At 36.7% G+C, this 22,078-nt stretch overlaps 1 protein-coding gene and 1 pseudogene across 2 annotated transcripts in view; one reads left to right on the forward strand and one right to left on the reverse strand.

Annotated features, from left to right (window-relative positions):
- LYRM7 (LYR motif containing 7) overlaps positions 1-20,500 on the reverse strand; it is a 31,551-nt gene extending 11,051 nt beyond the window's left edge. Inside the window, exons 1-4 of one of the 2 annotated variants that reach the window (XM_046000301.1) lie at positions 20,351-20,500; positions 12,293-12,365; positions 10,790-10,857; positions 6,225-6,306 (exon numbers count right to left, since the gene is read on the reverse strand). In XM_046000301.1, coding sequence (XP_045856257.1) covers positions 6,225-6,306; positions 10,790-10,857; positions 12,293-12,365; positions 20,351-20,368 — 241 coding nt within the window. In that variant the 5' untranslated portion in view covers positions 20,369-20,500. Of the gene's footprint in view, positions 1-6,224; positions 6,307-10,789; positions 10,861-12,292; positions 12,366-20,350 lie in introns of both variants that reach the window. The other variant, XM_046000300.1, reaches the window with a different exon arrangement.
- LOC123939438 lies at positions 5,788-5,870 on the forward strand (annotated as a pseudogene).
- Positions 20,501-22,078: the final 1,578 nt, after the last annotated feature.

Here is a 22,078-nt window from a genome sequence, read left to right on the forward strand (position 1 = left end):
AAAACAAATAAACTAGATGCACAGAAAAAAGTAGGGAATACATGGAAATAAAAAGTTTCCCTAGTATTTTTTTTTCTCGTTCTGCCCCAGTTTCCCCAATATTTGAAAAGATTTTAAAAATAATGAATCTGGAGGGGGGTAGGGAGAGGGTGGTTGGGTTATGGACATTGGGGAGGGTATGTGCTGTGAAGTGTATAAGCTTGACGATTCACAGGCCTGTACCCCTGGGGCTAATAATACATTTTATGTTAATAAAAAATAAAAAATTAAAAAAAGACAAATAGGAAAAAAATAATAAATCAACAAAACTAAAAACCTATGGAATGGGAAAAAATATTTGCAAATGACCTATCTGATAAAGGGTTAGTATCGAAATATATACAAAGAACTGATACAACTCAACACCAAAACCCCCAAAAATCTAATTAAAAATGGGCAGAAGATATGAATAGACATTTCTGCAAAGAAGATACACAGATGTCTAACAGAAACATGAAAAAATGCTCAACATCACTCATAATCAGGAAAATCAAATCAAAACCACAATGAGGTATGACCTCACACTTGCCTGAAGGGCTAAAATCAAAGACAGGAAACAACAAGTGTTGGCGAGGATGTGGAGAAATAGGAACCTTCATGCATTGTTGGTGGGAATACAAACTGGTGCAGCCACTGAGGAAAACAGTATGGAGGTTCCTCAAAAATTTAAAAAATACAACTATTCTATAAGCCAGTAATTCCACTAGTGGGTATTTACCCAAAGAATAAGAAAACACTAATTTGAAAAGATATATGCACCTCTATGTTTACTGCAGCATTATTTACAATACTCAAATTATGGAAGCAGCCCAAGTATCCACTGATAGATAAATGGATAAAGAAGATGTGGTTTTACATGTATAAGATGGAATATTACTCAGCAATAAAAAAGAATGTACTCTTGCAATTTCCAACAATATGGGCGGATCTAGAGAGTATAATGTTAAGTGAAATAAGTTAGAGAAAGAAATAGCACATACTTTCATTCATCTGTGGAATATAAGAAACAAAACAAGTGAACAAAGAAAAAAAGAGACAAACCAAAAAACAGACTCTTAACTCTAGAGAATAAGTTGACGGTTATCAGAGGGGAGGTGGGCAGGGGGAAGGGTAAAATAGGTGAAGAAGATTAAAAATACACTTACCATGAGCACTGAGTAATTTATAGAATTGATGAATCACTACATTGTATGCCTGAAACTAATACAACACTATTTTTTTAAAGGTTTTATTTATTAATTTGATAGAGAGAGACACAGCGAGAGAGGGAACACAAGCAGGGGGAGTGGAAGAGGGAGAAGCAGGCTTCCTGCCAAGCACGGAGCCCAATGCAGTGCTTCATCCCAGGACCCCGTGATCATGATCCGAGCCAAAGGCAGACGTTTAATGACTGAGCCACCCAGGTACCCCATAACATTGTATATTAACTATAATGGAATTGAGATTAAAAATTTTTAAAAAATAAAAAGGTGACATTTTACAAAGTTTAAAAAAATGAGTTTTTTTCAAATGCTGAAATTATTAGGTCTGTAATAAAGAAGCTTGTAATTCTCTGCAAGGAGAGAGATGTGATTTTTTTTTAAAAAAGGAAAAAATGAGAGGGTGCCTGGTTGGCTCAGTCAGTAGAGCACGTGACTTTTGATTTCAGGGTTGTGAGTTCAGGCATGGCACTTAAAAAAAAAAATAAAAAGGAAACAATGAGAAGTTATTCAGTATAAAGAGTACTTGGTAGGTGTTCATATTTTATTTCTACTCTAGTTATTTGAAAGAGAAGGAAAAAGAAACATGGATTTAGAATTCATGTATCTGCTTCTGAACTTGATTATTTAATTTTATTATTTTCAGTTTCTATTATTTTTCATGTTGGGACATTATCTGATATTTTTAGAAACACACTATCAAAACTCTTGCTCTTTAGCCAAGTAGCAAAATTTTCATTCATTTCTGTATACCAGTACAGACACTGCTAAAATTTATGGAGAGATTTGCTTAAAGTAATTGCAAAACAGAGATTAAAAAATCAGATTTGTTGGTGCACCTGGGTGGCTCAGTGGGTTAAAGCTCTGCCTTTGGCTCAGGTCATGATTCCCAGGGTGCTGGGATCGAGTCCCGCATTGGACTCTCTGCTCCACGGGGAGCCTGCTCCCCACTCCCCTACCTGCCTCTCTGCCCACCTGTGATCTCTGTCTGTCAAATAAATAAATAAATTCTTTAAAAAAAAAAAATCAGATTTGTGGTGTCTTGGATCCACAGGAATAAATTAAGAAAAAGAGACCCATATTTCTCTTAATAGAAAGAATGGGGCCATTATTAAGGTAATACAGCATTCTATACTAATTACCATGAGTCAAAATTTCCAATCTTGTGGGAGAATTATACAGAAAACCAATATATAAAAAGAAATTTAAAGCAATACTGCTGCATCTAAAACCGGGCATCTGAAATATGGATATCAAATTTAGCTGAAATAACCTAAATTTTTGTTCATATAAATAAAAATACCTTTTTTTTTAAGATTTTTATTTATTTACTTGACAGACAAGAGATCACAAGTAGGCAGAGAGGCAGGCAGAGAGAGAGGGAGAAGCAGGCTCCCCGCTGAGCAGAGAGCCTGATGTGGGGCTCGATCCCAGGACCCTGAGATCATGACTCGAGCCGAAGGCAGAGGCCCAACCTGCTGAGCCACCCAGGTGTCCCCAAAATACCTTTTTTTAAAATGATAAAAATAACATTAAGCTGTGACTACCTGTATAAAATGATGCTATACTATCCAAAAGTTCTAAAGATAGTTATTAAGATTAAAGATGATTAAATTTGCAATTTAGATTAACTATGTTTACCACTCTTATAAATACAACTCAGAGCTAATACTTCCTTTTTTTTTAATGTTTTATTTATTTATTTGACAGAGAGAGGGATCACAAGTAGGCAGAGAGGCAGGCAGAGAACGGGAAGCAGGCTCCCCGCTGAGCAGAGAGCATGATGTAGGGCTCGATCCCAGGACCCTGAGATCATGACCTGAGCTGAAGGCAGAGGCTTAACCCACTGAGCCATCCAAAAGCCCCTAGAGCTAGTAATTTCTGATAAATTCTCATGAACTAAAAATAACTTTAAAGCTCTGTAGGACTTATACTACTAAATATCAAGATTTATTATAAGGCTGTAATAATTAAGACATTATGGGATATGATGCATGGATAGAAAAACTAATTATACAGATTATAAAGTTCAGAAACAGATATATGCACATATAGTTATCTGATTTTAGAACAAAGGTGATCCTGCAGTGCAGTGGGGAAAAAGGGGTCTTCTTAATAAATGATGCTGGATTAACTGGACATTCACACATGTGAAAAAGTAATTTTTGACAAAGAGCTTATGATTGTACTTTTATGTCGAACCAAACAACAACAACAATGAATAAAAAAAGCAGAAAGAGACATATAAATACAGAGAACAAAATGGTGGTTGCCAGAGGTGACAGTGGTAGGGGAATGGACAGAAAGGGTAAAAGGGAGTGGGAGGTACAGGCTTCCAGTTATGGAATAAATAAGTCACGGGGTAAAAGGTATGGAGTAGGGAATATTGTCAATGGCAGTGTAAAAGTGCTGTGTAGTGACAAATGGTAGCCACACCTGGGATTAGCATAGTACATACACTGTTGTCGTATCACTATGTTGTGCACCAGAAACTAACATAACATTGTGTCAACTGTACTTCAGTTAAAAAAAAGGGGCACCTGGGTGGCTCAGGCAGTTACGTGTCTGCCTTGGGCTCGGGTCATGATTTCAGGGTTCTGGGATCGTGTCCCGCATCAGGCTCCCTGCAGAGTACGGAGCCTGTTTCTCTCTCTCCCTCTGCCTGCCATTCCCCCTGCTGCACTCCCAACCCTGGCCTTTGTCAAATAAAAAAAAAAAACCAAAAAGCAAAACCTTCACTCCTATCTCACACCATAAACAAAAATCAACTCTAGTTGATATAAACAACCAAATGGAAAAGAACAAACAATAAAGCTTTGGGAAGAAAGCCCAAGAGAATTTCTTTATGACCTTGCTTGAGATAGACAAAGGTTTCTTATAGGACTCTAAAGTACCAACTATAAACAAAAAAACACACAAACTGGATCACATTAGAATTAAGAACTTCTTATTAAAAAACATTACCAAAACAAAAAGCAAGCCATTAAGTAGAAGATTCCTATAAGACACATATCCAAGGAAGAATACATATTCAGAACATACAAAGAATTTCTTCAAATCAATAATAAAAAGGCAGATAACCCCTGGAAAAACAGGAAGAAGACTTGAATAATTTGACACTTCATAAAAGAGAATAACCAAATGGCCATTTAACAACTGAAAAGGTGCTAATACCTCATTAGTTACCAAAGAATGTAAATTAAAATCACAATGCAATACCATTACACAATTACCAGAAAAGCGAAAATTAAAGATGTAGAGTACTAAGTGCTGATGAGGATGTCAAGCTACTGAAGCCAGACACCGCTGCTGGATATGTAAATTAGTCTAACCACTTTGGAAAACCGATTAGCAGTAGCATACATTAATATTTCTTCATAAATACAGTGGAGTACTATAAATGTCTTTTCTCTTATGATTTTAATATTCTCTTTTCTCCAGCTTATTTTAAGACTATAGTTTATAATACATATAACATACAAAATATGTATTAATGTACTGCTTATGTTATCAGTAAGGCTTTTCATTAAACGTGGCTATCAGTAGTTAAGATTTTTGGGTAGTCAAAAGTTATACATGAATTTTTTTTTAAGAGAGAGAGACTTCAAGCACTGGGGAGGGGTAGGAGAGGGAGACAGAGAATCTTAAGCAGGCTCCACCCCCAGAGATCATGACCTGAACCGAAATCAGTAGCTGGATGCTTAACCAGTTGAGCTAGCCAGGCACCCTTATACATGAATTTTCTAACATGCAGGAGGTCGGCAACGCTAGCCCCTCTCCTGTTCAAGGGTCAATTGTGTATATATATGTTTTATATATATGTACATACATATGTACATGTATGTGTAAATATATGTGTACATTTCATTTTTCATATATGTATAAATTTTAAACTAAAAGGCACATCCAATAATGTTCAAAGACTCAAAACTCATTATAGTCCAGAACTAGGAGCAATCCAAATGAACAGTAAGGATAAACTGTGGTATATTCAAATAATAGTCATAGAAATGTTGGTATACACAACAATATAGATGAATCTCACAAATACAATGTTGAAAGAAACTAGACAAAACAGTAATCCTATATGATTCCATTTATATGAAGTTCGAACGTTTTATTACATTAAGTTTAAAATCTACAGTATTAGTAGGATAGTGGTTCGCTCTTTGGAAGGGGGTATCTGGAAAAGACATGAGGACATGATGGATTTTGGAGATACTGGTAATATTAAATAGCTTACTGCAGATGTTGGTTACATGGATATTTCACTTTGTGAAAACTCACTGGCTGTATAGTTATAAATTGTGCACGTTTCTGTTTGTATAATTTGGTAGCTCACTTTAAAAAAAGAAGCCTTTCAAAAATTTGAATACCATCTTTTTTGTTGTTCTTGTTGTTGTCCCCAAAGATACATTTAGGCAATGCAAACAAAATACAATGTGAAATGAAAACTCTGCTTGAAGCCCTACAAGGAGTCTGGAGGTATAATGGAGGATCCTCAACTATATCTCCATTTCCTGTAACCATTTTAAAAATAACTCTATTCAGCTTTGCGCAGTGGCAGCATCGTAGCCAATGAGGTTTATCTGAGGTGCGATTATTGCTAATTGAAAAATAACTCTATTCATAGAATAAAAGGTAAAGAACTAGACAGTTTAAGTAGGTGATAAATGATAACACGAAAGTTAAGAACCCCAAATAAATATATGATGAAAACTAGTCATACCGTCTTTCTAACTAGTCTGTAATGTAACCAGTGGTTAAGATTAAAAAGAAAACATAAATTTAAAAAAGAAAAAGAAAAAAATACAGTACAGCAAAGTTTTATAACCTGTCATTTAAAATGGTAGCCTTACAAATGTATACAAGATATACACTGGCAAAATCAAACTGTTTTACTAATCAACATTAAAAGTGTTGCAATAGCTCAGTATTTTAAAATACAATGAAGTCCGAAAATATTTTTTTTTAAATTTTACTTACTCAGTGTATCGTGGTCTGTGTGAATAGCTTGTATAACAGATGTTCTGAGCAACAATTCAACATCGGAACCTATTTTTATTAGCTGTTAAGAAAACCAAACAGAATAAATCCTTTGTGTATTTTTTCAATGGTCCTTATGAAGGTACTGTCTTTTGAAAACTGTAAGTTTACAGTTATTTCTTTTTGGGTAATATTGCCTTTAACTTTTTGCAACCATTCCAAGCATACAGAAAACTCAGACATGTGTGTACTTTCAACTTTTATCCATCTGTTCCATATTTTGTTCCAAAAGAGATTCAGAATATTTTTTGTTGGAATATATATTTTATATGTTTAAAATGTTGTTTTCTTTGGGAGAGGGTTGAATCTTTCTTTTACAAAGCTGGATGTTCTAAACACTAGAAATAATACTGAACTAGGAGTTGGAATAGCTCTATCATTAAGTATAAGGCCTTGGGTTAAAAACCTACTCTCTTTAAGTTTCAGAATTTATCATATGCAAAATAAAGTGGACTAGAACAAAGATTCTCAAACCTGTGGATCCTTTTAGATACCATGAAGTCAAAATGATTTTCATAATACTAAAGCTTTCTGCACTGAGTTGTGAGAAGTAAAGCTTTCTCCATGGAATACTATTTTATATGAATGAACAGTAGACAAACTATGATCATTCATACTTGGGTATTTGGCAAACATTTTCTTGAAAATGAACGAGTTGACTCTTTCAAGAAAACAACTAATTATATTTGCTGACAATGGTAAAATTCATGTTTTCAAGAAAAAAATAGAATTCTAGGGAAACTGTATCGGCCATCATAAGCTTGACAGTTTTTCAATGCTTATGGATTTTTCTGGTTAGATATTAATATTAATAAATATAGTTTTAAAATATTACATACTGAATTACATTAACTTAAGAAGATATGCATTACTTGGTGAACTTCTATTTCCCAAATCAACAGTGCAAGATGTTACAAAATCATGCATGGTAAAAGATCCATTCAAAGAGAAAGACAGATTAAACCTATTGGTCTACTAAATGAAGGCTTAAGGGCCTGCAGGAGAATAATATCCTAGAAATAAGCAAGCATAAACGCTCTGAGACAGGAAAGTTCTTGGTAAATGCCAATGCCCTCAATGCACTCAGAATGGAAGAATTAAGAGGGATGGAGGGACCTGAGTGGGAAGTCAACAGCTGTCAGATGATATAGTCTTATAGTTCACAGTAAAGACTTTAGATTTTGCTTTGGGATGAGAAGCTATGGGGGTTGTGAATACAGGAGTGATGGGATATGTCTTTTTATTCAAAAGTTTCAATCCAGGGCGCCTGGGTGGCTCAGTAGGTTAAAGCCTCTGCCTTCGGCTCAGGTCATGATCCCAGGGTCCTGGGATCGAGCCCTGCATCGGGTTCCCCGTTCAACGGGGAGCCTGCTTCCTCCTCTCTCTCTCTGCCTGCCTCTCTGCTACTTGTGATCTCTGTCAAATAAATAAAATCTTAAAAAAAAAAAAAAAAGAAAGAAAATAAAAGCCTCAATCTACCTTTAAAGGTATTGAGAATAGACTGTAGGGAGGTTAGGGAGGAAACAGTGAGACCCACTAGGAGACTGTTGTAACAATCCAGTGAAAGATGATGGTGGCTTGAAGTAGGAGGTAATGATGGGGAGGATGAGCAGTGGTTGAATTCCAGATATATTCTGAAGTCAAAAAAAATTGGTTGACAGGTTGGATATAAGTGTGAGAGAAGGACAGCAATCAAGAAAGAGAGCACCAAGTTTTTTGGTCTGAACAATAAAAGATGGGTGCTGCTATTAATAGACATAGAAAAGGCGTGGAAGAGCAAAGTCTCAACTCCCAACAGATCTGAGAAGGGACTTAGCAGGAGAAAGAAAGAATAAAAATGGGTCTCCTCATCCACTGGAAGTACTTAAACCTTAGACTCAGAGGTCTAAGGCAGGAAACAAGGCTTGATGAGTAATAAGGGATAAGGGGAAATCAGAAAGGATGAGCAGAAGGTGGTCTGTATGAATCCTGGAGCTCCCCCCCTACCAAAAAAAATCTATCTATCTCCTTACTTACCTATCTACCTCTTTCCACCCACTGGTCTAACAGATAACAGAGTTCCACAATGCAACTAACCTTTAAGGAAGTTTACTATTTGTTGAGGTGTAGTATCAAAGAACATTCACAACTTATTTGAAAAGACTATTACATACTCCTACTCTTTCCCAATTACTTATCTGTGTGAGGCTGAATTTTCTTCATATATTTTAACCTAAAATACACTGCACCAGATTGAATGAGGAAGCAGATAGGAGAACTGAACCGCTTTCTTTTAAGCCAGACTTTAAAGAGATTTGCAAAATGGTAAAACAGTGCTCACTCTTCTCACTAAATGTCCTGAAAATACAGTTATTTTCCATAACAGTGTATTTGTTACCATGTAATGAGCTTATTATTTTTAGACAAAAAATACATATTTCAAAAATCTCTTAATTTCAATTCCTACTAAGGAAAATATTTAAAGACATACCACATGAAATGCACTTTTTGGGGTCCTCAACTTCTAAGAAGGCAAACAGTCTTGAGACTAAACAGTTTGAGAACTGCTGGTATAAAAGATACCTGGGGCACCTGGGTGGCTCAGTGGGTTAAAGCCTCTGCCTTCAGCTTGGTCATGGGATGGAGCCCCGGCATCGGGCTCTCTGATCGTCAGGGAGCCTGCTTCCCCTTCTCTCTCTACCTGTCTCTCTGCCTACTTGTGATCTCTGCCTGTCAAATAAATAAATAAAATCTTGGGGGGAGGGGGAAGATACCTAAGATTCTTTTTGGTGCCAAGACTTCATGAACCTTATAATACATAACAACAGAATTAACTAAAAACTACTAAATATTTAATCTATGCAGAATTATACAAAATATACATTTGCATATAACAATTTTGCATTTCTAGACTGCTTTATGTTAAATTAGTGCTTTACAAGCAAAAGGAATTTAGAAGATTGTAGTTCATTTCCCAGATGATATAAAGACATGCCAATTTAAAAATTTTTTATCATGATTTCTAAATTTAAAAATAATTACCATATTGTTATTAATCAGCCTCCTGAACAGCAAATAATGCAAACTTTTGTATACATCTTGTAACTTCTTTTCAAGTTATGATTTGATTATGATGACATCTTAACTTCTGCCATGAATAAAAACTACATGGTCCCTATTTGCCCTACCAGACTGTTAAATGAAATCTTTTCCTTTCTTCTTTATATCAGAGGAATAAAAACATTTAGGCTATCTCATTTTAACTCATTAACTTGATTATTACAGATATTTACTATCCTAAAAACAGCATTTTTTTTTTAAAGATTTTATTTATTTATTTGACAGACAGAGATCACAAGTAGGCAGAGAGGCAGGCAGAGAGAGAGAGGAGGAAGCAGGCTGTCCGCAGAGCAGAGAGCCCGATGCGGGGCTCGATCCCAGAACCCTGGGATCATGACCTGAGCTGAAGGCAGAGGCTTTAACCCACTGAGCCACCCAGGTGCCCCTAAAAACAGCATTTTTCTCTACTAAAAATAAATTTATTTTTTAAAAATATTTTATTTATTTATTTGACAGAGAGATCACAAGTAGGCAGAGCAGCAGGTGGGGCGGTGGGGAGGGGAAGCAGGCTCTCCATTGAGCAGGGAGCTTGATGTGGGGCTCGATCCCAGGACTCTGAGATCATGACCTGAGCCGAAAGCAGAGGCTTAACCCACTGAGTCACCCAGGTGCTCCAAAATAAATGTATTTTTATAAAAAAAATTTAACATGCAGAAATTTTATTAAACGTTGAAGATTTTCTCTAATTTGCAGCTTCCTTCTTATCAAACCAATTCTTGGAATTATAACAACCCCTGCAAATAATTTTCCATTTTTTGTTTTCCTCCTAAAGTTCCTTTCCCTACATTCATATGAAGTTAGATAAAGAAACACTTAGGAGGCTCAAAATAGAGACAATATGTATGTATATGCAGTATGATTTTATACAAAAAAGGAATTGTGCATTTTGTTAAATGAACATGTACTGGGAGTATTAAGAAGCTCACAGATCAGTGTCAGTAGACTGACTGTCTTCAACTAGAGCAAGTGACCAAAAGGCAAAGCAAGAATAGTTCACAAATTGTGGCTGATTAACTTTCACTGCTTAGTTAAGAATTAAAAAAAAAGCTTGTCTACCTGAGCTAAATGAACAGAAATTCCTTCTGTAGTTCTAACACTCATTCTCCTTAGTTTTAGTCATTTGCCTTAGGTAAAGACAGAATTTCTGTGGATTTCTGGGTTGGTTCAACTGCTCTTGCTTTGACCATAGCTACATCCATGTTCTATATACCGGTAACTTGCTGTCTTAGGGGTGTAGAGGATGACCTTGAAGAGGTGAGCCATACCAAACAAGTGAAGGTTACTAGTTATGATGTCTTTAACTATCAAGTAATAACTTTTATTTCATATACCCCCCCTCTATTTTCATCATTCTCTAAGAAAATGTATAAGGGCTTTATCATAATTGAAAGACTCAATTACTATACCTCTTCTATTTTCTTGGGAGAAGTTTCACTTTTATTAATTTTGAATTCTTCATTTATCTTTATTCTGGCTGCTAGAGAAAGAAAAAAATATATATGTAAATATTTCTCTTCTAATTTATAATTCCTACCCCAAGAATTTATGTTATTCATTATGAATGACTACTTCTCTAGTAGTCAAAATAGTTTTGCCTCATGTGAAACTAATTATAAAAATAAGACTTTTTTTTTTTTTAAACTGTCCTGGAAACCTTTTAACAGGCTGGCAAATTTTTAATTAAACCTAATACACTCTAATATATTAATACTTTTCTTTCTTGCTCTATACCTCCAATTCATTTGCATACCTCTAGCTATCAGATTCTAATGAATCCTATTTAATACTTTCTATGAACCTGAAATTTAAAATGCTTTAAGATGGCAAAACTCAATATATACCAACATGTTAAACCACACATACACACACACACACACACAAAATAAAGACAAAGGACCAAAATATACATAAAAATGGTTTGGCTGGCACTTTGTCATCATTACAGCGTAATTTTAGTCTAATCTGACAACTGCCTTATTGTTGTTTGAGCATGTAAAGGAACAACCCATGTAAAATGCTTAGTAATTACACAATGTTGGCTGTTCTTATGTCACTTAATAACACTTAAAGTGCTATTGATGGAGAACAGCCAGAAAACCCTCCTTCTATGCTTTATATATTTCAATATAAGGTGCTGAAGATTTGGGATTTAGAGCCAAACTGCTTAGGCTACATCCCAGCTCTACCTCTCAATAGTATGATGTGGGTCAAATCCTTTCACATTTTGTCAGTTTTCTCATTGGAAAAAAAAAAAATTGTAACAGTAACTACCCCACAGGGATATATGAAAAATTATACAAATTTGGTAAAGCATATACAATATGAAGTATGTACTTTAATATTCAAGAAATTATTCTTGGTGAATTACAAAAACTTGAATTCCTAGGGACAGTGGGGATACTATCTAGGTGCCCTCTTAAAGAGTTTTAGTAATATATGAAAACAGATACTGCACATGACCAATACCTAACCTAAGCTTCAGAACTCTGACTTCTAGATATGATTAAAGCCACTTAAAACAGTGAAACACTAAATTTGTAAAACATTTGGGACAGGTTCTCTTTCATAGCTCCTATCACTTCTAGAATGGCACAAGGAATTACAAATACAGAAGTATCCTGTCCTAGGGAGTGTGAAAATGTGATTATATAATAGAAATAAGTTTAATGGCTTGACAAGCAATGGAGTGTGCTGAAATTTTGATCTTTTCTGGTTCTTTTTAAACACTAGATCTTAAAAATTTTAAGCAGATACTCCTTAAAGTAGTGTAATATAAACTAATGTTCATAAAACATAACAACATTAGGGGAGAGATATGAAGATCACTCTCTAAGGCGGGTCTTGACTATACAAGTTCTCTTGGTTATGTGAAGAACTGATTTACTCCAATATGGTGGAAATAAACCTACCTTCTAATGCTCTGGTATCATTTTTAAAAACCCGTTGTCTGGTCCTGTGTAATGTTTTAAAGAGCTGTAAAACCTGTAAAAAAAAAAAATTAGAATTCAGACCTCAAAAGAAAAAAAATTTACATTTTATATAATTAAAAGGATTACAAAGTATTTTACTATTTGTTACTTTATTTTTCAAAATAGCTGGTGAAAACCAGGGTTTGCCAAAACAACTTTCTCTTCTTAATTTATCTTTAAATTAAAAAAAATTACATTTACAAAAATACCATGCTCTTTTTTTTTTTTTGAAGATTTTATTTATTTATTTGATAGCGAGAGATCATAAGTAGGCAGAGAGGCAGGCAGAAAGAGAGGGGAAGCAGGCTCCCTGCCAAGCAGAGAGCCCGATGCGGGGCTCGATCCCAGGACCCTGAGATCACGACCCAAGCTGAAGGCAGAGGACCAACCCACTGAGCCACCCAGGTGCCCTAAAAATACCAAGTTCTTTGGGAAAAAACCAAGTATGGTTAAAAAGTTAATAATCCCCCTGCCAAAACCAGTCTGCTAGAGTAACTTTATTAGTCTGGTACGTATTTGTTCTCACTTTTCTTACCATATTGAGACCTTCAACTGCTTTTTAAGTTTTAAACACGTTTACACAAACTCATGGACTTACTAAATCTTAAGAGAGCCCAGAAGGAAGACGTTTCAGATAATTTAGGAAAGTGTAATTGTGATTTCCCAAAGAGAAGTGGAACGCTGAGACATATGAATATTCTAAGACTATGTTAAAAAAACAGAGAGAAGAGCCCGACATTTTGGTAGAAGACAGATTGTGTAGAGGCTTTAGTGTTAGGCCAAGCCTACCTCACACTTCTCAAGTTTAAAAACGTACTCAGTATTGATCACCCAATATTGTTTTTTTCTCCTGTCTTTTCAATTTCAGAAACAGAAGACACTGAGTTTCTCAAGATGGAAATCTCTAGGCAATTCTTTTAATCTATATTACTCTTCATGTGAAAATTTTAGGAATGTCTCTCTAATGTTTTGATATTCTCCATTCCTGAAAATTATTTAAGTTCAGACCCTCCCATCTCTTGCTTAGACCACTCAGACACTCTGCCACTATTCCCTCCTTCCCTCCAATTCATTCACTAGATAAAATATCTAATATTTATTTACTAAGTATACTCTGTGTACTAGGCATTGTTTTAGGTATTTACATATATTAGAAAACCTGTAACATCAAAGGCAGACACCAAAGCAGAAACAGGAAACATGAAGCAAAAAACATAAAAATACAACAAAACAAAACCCAACAACTACAATGAACTTCTTCAGAAACTTAAGTGACTGCAAAGATGGAATAGCAACAAAAAGAAGTCACAGTAAATTAAAAAAGGAACATTCAGAAAACGCCCAAGGCGCTCAGGTAACGAATGAGTGATAGCAAATATTAAGGGTAGAAAAACAGCCAAGAAGTAAAATAAAAACTCAGAAATTGAGGAAAGAAAACACAATTAAGTGGACCAACAATTACATTAACAGGATTTCCAGGGGTGCCTGGGTGGCTCAGTGGGTTAAAGCCTCTGCCTTCGGCTTGGGTCATGATCTCAGGGTTCTGGGATCGAGCCCCTGCATCAGGCTCTCTGCTCAGCAGGGAGCCTGCTTCCTCTTCTCTCTCTACCTGCCTCTCTGCCTACTTGTGGTCTCTGTCAAATAAGTAAATAAATAAAATCTTTAAAAAACAAAAACAAAACAAAACAAAAAACAACCCCAGGATTTCCAACAAGAAAGAACAGAGGGGCACCTGGGTCCCTTAGCTGGTTAAATGTCTGACTATTGATTTTGGCTCAGGTCATGATATTAGGGCCCTGGGACAGAGCCCTGCATCAGCCTCTGCACTTGGTGTGGAGTCTGCTTAAGATTCTCTCTCAACCTCTCTCCATCTCTCTCGCTCAAACAAATAAATCTTTAAAAAAAGGGCAGAGAAAACAGACAAAATAAGTTAAAAAGGGGAAAAATTAAGAAAATGTCACCAAGTAAGGTTAATAGTTACTTGATTGAAAAAGCTCCAAGTGCCCAACACAAAACCCATACCATAGTACATCATGATATAGGTTCAGCACAATGCTAATAAAAAAAATTCAAAGATAAAAAAGAGTTCACATAAAAAGGATAGAAAATCAGAATGACTCCTGACTTCTAAACAGTATTACTGTGAGAAAACAATGGTCTAAGATTTTCAAGTTAAAAAAAATTGTCCAGAGCAATTCTCTCTGGTCCCCTCCCTCTTTAGGTTTGTACTATCACTTAATAAACTTTGCTGCCCATCAAAAAAAAAAAGTCCAGCTTAGAATACCATACATGGGGCGCCTGGGTGGCTCAGTGGGTTAAAGCCTCTGCCTTCCACTCAGGTCGTGATCCCGGAGTCCTGGGATTGAGCTCTGCATCGGGCTCTCTGCTCAACGGGGAGCCTGCTTCCTCCTCTCTCTCTCTGCCTGCCTGTCTACTTGTGATCTCTGTCTGTCAAATAAATAAATAAAATCTTAAAAAAAAAAAAAAGAATACCAGACATAGCCAGATTATCATTTAACTGCAAAGGCAAAGAGACATTTTGAAAATACAACATGTCTTATCTGCCATATCCTTTCTTGTAAAGCTATAGAATAGTGTACTCCACGACAAGGGGATGAACTATAAAAGAAAAAACATGGGAACCAGTGAGAAGGTGAACCAACACAAAGAAGGTGAAGGACAAATACAAAATACAAATACAAAGGTCAGCATCTGTGCAGCTGGCCCACAAAGCAACTAGTCTAGACTACAGCAAAAGTTTTAACTACTCCAGAAAAAATGTTCCCAGGAAAAAATCAAACTGATAACTGGCTTTGGGAACAGGTAAGTAGGAAACTAACCAATGATAATAAAAACACTGTTATTAATTTCAAGAAAAACACAATTAGAAAAGCAAAGCAATGTAATCATATATTAGAAGACTCCGCTGTGGACAATTTTATACAGTCATAGTAACTTAAAAAAAAATGAAAACTAATTCACCAAAATTTGTAAATGAGAGGACTAAATTATAAATGGGAGCTTAGTCATCCACTTGTATTGTTAAAAGTCAGTAAACAGTATCTCCCAAAAGAAAAAAAAAAAACAAAAATGAATAGCAGTTTAAATATATTCTTTAGAAACAGGGAGGTAAATGTAAGAATAGCTAAAATGATTAAAAGCACTTATCCCTGGGGAGCAGAATTGGGAGTATGTAGAAGGAAGTACACACCTATTGGTTTCTGTTTATAACACTTCGATATTTTAAACCTTACACATTTATCAGCTTCATGAAAACTAAAAAAAAAAAATTGTTTTAGAAAGAGAAAGGGAAAAGACATTATCAGAAAAGAGAAAAGAAAAGCTCTGACCAGAAGAATATATTTGCAAACCATGTATGTGATAAGGGGCTATTATCTGGAACATTTAAAGAACTTTTACAACTCTACAATAAAAACATAGAAAAAGGATTTCAATAGACATTTCGCTAAAGATAGACAAATGGTCATCAAGGCCATAAAAAGACGCTCAATATGATTTGGCATCTGGGAAATAGAAATCTAAATCTCAATGAAGTACACTTAAGCCAAGCACAATGGCTGTTAACGAAAAAGAAAATCAGTAAGGAGTATTGTCAAGAATGAGAGGAAACTGAAACTCTTATACATTACTGGTGGGAATGTAAAATGTTGTAACTTGTTTGGAAAACAGTTTGCCAGTTGCTCAAAAAGTTAAACATAATGTTATCACCTGATCTAGCAAATCGACACTTAGATACATAGCCGACAGAAATGAAAACATAGGTTTACATAAAAACTTGGACATAAACGATCATAGCAGCACTATTCACAACAGTCAAAAAGGAGAAATGACTCAAACTTCTATCAATTCATAAACAGGTAAATAAAATGTGGTAGATCCATACTGTTATAGCTTGAATTGTGTTCCTCCAAAGGACATACTTAAGTCTTAATTCCTAGTACTTGTAAAATGCGACTTTATTTGGAAATAGGGTCTTTGCAGATGAATTAAGTTAAGATGAGGTCATTAAAGTGGGCTATAATACAATATGACTGGTATCCTTAAAAGGAGGAGGAAATGCCATGTGAACAGAGACACACAGAATGCCATGTGAAGATGGCAGAGATCAGAGTGATCTAAGAGTAAGCCAGCAAGCCAACAAGCCAACGAACATCAAGGATTGATGGCTAGCATCAATACATCAAATAGAAGTAAAGATTCTACCCAGTTTCATAGAAAGCATGGCCCTGCTGGCACCTTCATTTCAGACTTCTAGCTCCAGAACTGTGGAGACAATATCTTTCTGTTGCTTTAAGCCACCTTGTTGGTGGCACATTGTTAGAACAGCCATAGGAAACTAAAACAGATGTTAGTATTGGGAAGTGGGATACTGCTATAATGAGTACCCAAAAATATGGAAGTGGCTTTGGAATTGAAATGTGTAGAGACTGAAAGAATTTTGAGACTGCCTTGAAAAGATTGTAGAAATATGGACTTCAAAGGTAATAGAATATCACAGAAACCCAAGCAGTTTAATATCACAAGAGTGGTAGAAGACAAGTTACATGGGATTAAAAGCAGAGTGGAAAGTTAAGTAAATCTAATCATTTTACATGGTTTTCTAGGGAAAAAAGTAATTTCATTAACAAAATAGCCAGCATCCCTAACTTAACAACTAGTGTACACAAAAATAAATTCAAAATGGATTAAGGACCTTAATAGGAAACACGAAACCATGAAAATCCTAGAGGAGAACACAGGCAGTCACCTCTTTGACATTAGCTGTAGCAACTTCTAGATGTGTCTCCTGAGGCAAGGGAAAGAAAAGTATAATTAAACAATTGGGAGTATATCACAAAAGCTTTTGCACAGCAAAGGAAACAATCAACAAAACTAAAAGGCAGCCTACAGAATGGAAGAAGATATTTGCAAATGACATATCTGATAAAGGGGTAGTACCCAAAATATACAAAGAACTTATAAAACTCAACACCCATAAAATGAATAATCCAGTTAAAAAAGGGGTAGATGACATGAATAGACATCTTTCCAAAGAAGACATACAGATAGGCAACAAACACATGAAAAGATGCTCAACATTACTCATCATCAGAGAAATGCAAATCAAAACTACAAGAGATACCACCTCATACCTGTCAGAATGGCTAAACTCAAAAACACAAGAAATAGCAGATATCGGTGAGGAACCCTCTTGCACTGCTGGTGGGAATGCAAAGTGGTACAGCCACTCTGGAAAACAGTGTGGTTTTAATTTTCAAAAGTTTTTAATTTTCAAAAAGTTAAAAATAGAATTATCCTATGACCCAGCAACTGCAATAGTAGGTATTTACCCACAGAAGACAAAAATATTAATTCAAAGGGTTATATGCATCCTGATGTTTACAGCAAAATTACTTACAAAAGCAAAATTACGGAAACAGCTCAAGTGTCCATCGACTGATGAACGGATAAAGAAGTGAAACATAAATATACAATGGAGTATTGATCAGCCATAAAAAGAATGAAATCTTGCCATTTGCAATGATGTGGATGGAGACAGAAAGTATTATGCTAAGCAAAATAAAACAGAGAAAGACAAATACCCTATGATTTCACTCATATGTGGGATTTAAGAAGCAAAAAAATTAGGAAAGGGGTAAAAAAAAGGGAGAAGCAAACTAAGAAAGAGACTCTTTAACTGTAAGGAACAAACTAATGGTTACCAGAATGGGGATGGATTAAATAGGTGATAAGGAATTAGGATTGCAAGTGTTGTATGGAAGTGTTGAATCACTATAGTATACACTGTATACTACACTGTATACACAGTATACACTGTATACACTGTATACAGTGTACAGTATACACTGTAGGTTAAGTGGTATTTAAATAAAAACTTAAAAACAAGAGAACTAGTACAAGAAAAAGAAAATGTCATCAATACTGTCTTGGAGCTATAAGAGCTAAAATCACCTTGGAGTTAATAAATTTTTATTAAATGCAGAAACTAAGGTCACAGATTATCTCCTCTTCCTCATTTACTTATACTAATTGGATAATTTAGGTAATGCATATGGAAAGCGGATTCTCTACAGATCAGTTGAAACAGGACATTGCCACTCATTGTAAACATGGACAAGTTACTCAGGCTTTTTGTCTCAATTTTCTTACATAATGGGTTAATATTAGGGGTGTATGGGAAAATTTCTGAACTAGGTTTCACTTTAGATAGTTATTACTTTCCTATCTCTTCTAAAGTCTGGGTTACATGCCCTTCCTGAGTACACCCACAGCACTGGGCACTTACTGCATAGTATGTGAATCAAATACTTACTTGCTGTGGTCCCAAACCTCCTCAAAGGCTATGTATCCTTTACACTTACCATAAGTATCTTCTATACATGGTAGGGCTCCCCAAAAGTGTTTCTGGAATGAATCTTATTTAATTACTTTTGAATTCAAGTTTTCCAAGCAACATCCCACTTCAAGGACTTTCCATATACTTTTTCCTCTTTCTGAAATATTTTTTTCCTCTCTTCTTCTAGCTAGTTTATTTTTTCTTTTTAAAAGATTTTATTTATTTATTTCAGAGAGAGCGTGGGCATGCACAAGCAGTGGGAGTGGCAGAGAGAGGGAGAAGAAGCAGGCTCCCTGCAGAGCCAGGGGACTGCGATGTACGACTGGAATCCAGGACTCTGGGATCATGACCTGAGCAGAAGGCAGTGGTTAACCAACTGAGCCATCCAGGCACCCTCTTCTAGATAATTTCTAATCAAATTTCAGGTCTTAACTTCTATGATAGACTTTTAAAAAATTTTTTGAATAGGCATCATGCCCAGTGCAGAGCCCAACCACAGGGCTCCAACTCAAGATTCTGACATCAAAGCCTAAGCTGAGATAAAAGCAGGATGCTCAACTGACTCAGCGACCCAGACATCCCAAGATATTATTATTATTACTTTTTGCATCCCTCCAAATTCCAGCTATAAGCTCACAAAATACACTGTATTTTCAATTCAAAATCCCCTCCCTGCCAAAATTTCTTTATGAAGTCAAAGGTGGTCTGCTTATTATTGCATCCACTATGCCTAGACAGTTCAGGCTAAATGTTGGCTGTAAGGTATTATTGATACTATTATAGACACTCAATAAATTAGCTGAATAACTCTTTACAATTGTTTCTACTGATGCTGTGACATATACTAAAATGTACTGAGAACACCAAAGTCAGTCGTACAGGAGGCACCGCTTGGTGGTGCCTTATTACTGACCAACCACAAACACCACTTTTCCTCACTCTACTGTAACAGGCCTTTTCCCCGTTTCCATGCTTATACTGCAGCCAGGGACAGAGACTAGGGATGGCTAGCCCCTAAGAAGTGTGCGCCAGCCAGGAACGTGCATCAGTTCGACAAGAAATCAATCCGACACTAATTCCTCAGGGAAGCCACCCGGCGGGACCATCACTTCCCAAGCTTATTCCGAGCACTCAATTCTCACGGGTCTCCGCTCTGTCTCCGTTGGTGTTGACTTTTGGCAAGGGATTTCGCCAGGATTCAGTTTCCTCGGCTGCCATACTTTGGGGGTACCTTCCGGTTATGTGACTAAACTCCACTTCGTCGGACCTTTCACTCAGTCGATGGTTCCAGTGCAGGGCTGCCTTTGGCGTCTCGTCTACGTCTTAACGATGTGAAAAAGGTCCCTCAAACACTCGGTGTGGGGATGAAACGGGGGCAGAAACTTGCATGATGTACGAACAAACACTCTGGTACCCCACGAGAGGAGTGGGGAAGCACTGGGGCCACCCTCCCTCCTCGCACCAGCACAAACCCTCCATCGCCCTTCACAGGTGGTCACTGGGCTCCTCAGCGGCAACGTTCACATGCTCCGTGAAGGGTTCTGAACCCACACCTACTGAGATTCCAGACAACGTGCAAAAGGCCGCTCGTTTTCCCTCCCCGTAGGCAACAAACCCAAACCCTCCCTAAGCCCTGTCACCTTGGTCGCCTGACCCATGTCTCTCCTCACCGCGGCGCACACAGCTCTGGTGATCGAGTCGCCCCCACCTCTCGGCAACCAATCACTGCCCGCGTGGATTATCCAACTCCCTAAGTCACGTTCCCAATGTGACGCAACCAATCACTGCTCAGATTCCCCTTTGTAGCCCCGCCTTCCACAGTGAGACACTGGGGACGAGAGTGCTAAATGGCTGCAGCCGGGTTACGACCGGGAAAAGCTGTCGAGCCCAAATACTAGAGAAGAGGAGAACGGAAATTACCTGGACGCCATGTTAGTTAGGGGCAAAGTCACTTCCGGTCTTTTCTGAGGCAGTCAGGTGGCGGAGGGTGGTTTATTTATTGGATGGCTTCCATGTCTCTCCGTTATTACTTCTTGCTTGGACGCTGGGGTTATGTAATAAAGAACCTTTATGTTAATGATTCCCAATCGCGACTGTCTCCTTGTGAAAGTGCGTAAGAGCCAAGCCCTAACAAATATAGCTGCTGTTGATTGGAATTCTGGCTTCCCAAGGCGCTATTTGTACATTCTCTCAATTAATTCCCGGAAAAGGCCAGGTAGAGTTACTTTGCTCAAGACCACAGGCTAGAGGGGTGCCTGGTGACTCAGTCAGTTACACTGACAACCCTTGATTTCAGCTTAGATCTTGATCTCTGGGTAGTAAGACTGAAACCCTTCCCTCCTTTTGGAGTAGCTTCTTTCATCCCTCTCCCTCTGCCCCTCTCCTTGCTCAGGTGCTCCCCTGCACACTTTCTCTAAAATAAATGATTCTTAAACAAAACAAAACAAAAAAACATACTGCTGGTAAATAAAGGTCTGGGACACAAATCCCTATGCCCGACCTAGTCTTACCCTCTGCACATCCTGCTCACTCACCTTACCCTACTCTTTGGTTTTGCTGGTCAAGCAGACAGAAATGTTATTTAAGTACATTATAACTGAGGACCTTGTAAACTTCAGAAAAAATATCAATCTTTCCCTCATCGCATAATTGTTGTTTGCCTTCCCTATGTCACAGCCTTTCGGGTTAATTTTCAGGTAAAATATCTTTTTAGTAGGAATGAACGATTTGAAGCAAAAGATGTTAAAGACTTTTTTCCTCCTCTGTGATTTATGTCATTTTAAAAAATATTGCAAGTCATCAGACTAGCAAGATAATAGCTGACTTCTTAAATTATAATTCATTAGATTTGCAGATGAATGTTTAACATAACCAAGCAATTAAACCAAATATTCTCGGTACTGTCTTTCATATAGGAAACAATAGATGATCTTGTGACATTGCATGATGGTGCCCTCTAATTTTTTAAGAATGATCAAAACATGCTTATTTTCATTTCCAGCTTAGAATCATTGCCCACTTTCCTGAAAATTCATAGTTTATTGTTATAATTTCAGGCTAACTAGGGTCCTGTATTTAGTTAACTAAAACCCCATATCTGCCAATACTTGAAAATAAAGTTCTCACAGGGCCAAAATCAGTTCAATACTGAAGCTTCTCTTCTTTTAGATAAACCCGTATGGTTCCTTCAGCTGTTCCATAAGTGAGGTAATGATTTTGGTTATTCTAGGAATATGTCCTACTTTGTTAATATCTCAAGAGTCAGATCAGAACTAAACAAGAATTCCAATTTATTCCTCAAATAAGTTCCTGAAACTCTAAGAAGGCAGAATAAAGGCCTCCAAAGATGTTCTTGTTCAAATCCCAGG

The sequence above is a fragment of the Meles meles genome, chromosome 3 (genome assembly GCF_922984935.1).
Source record: "Meles meles chromosome 3, mMelMel3.1 paternal haplotype, whole genome shotgun sequence".
NCBI classification, from domain to species: Eukaryota; Metazoa; Chordata; class Mammalia; order Carnivora; family Mustelidae; genus Meles; species Meles meles.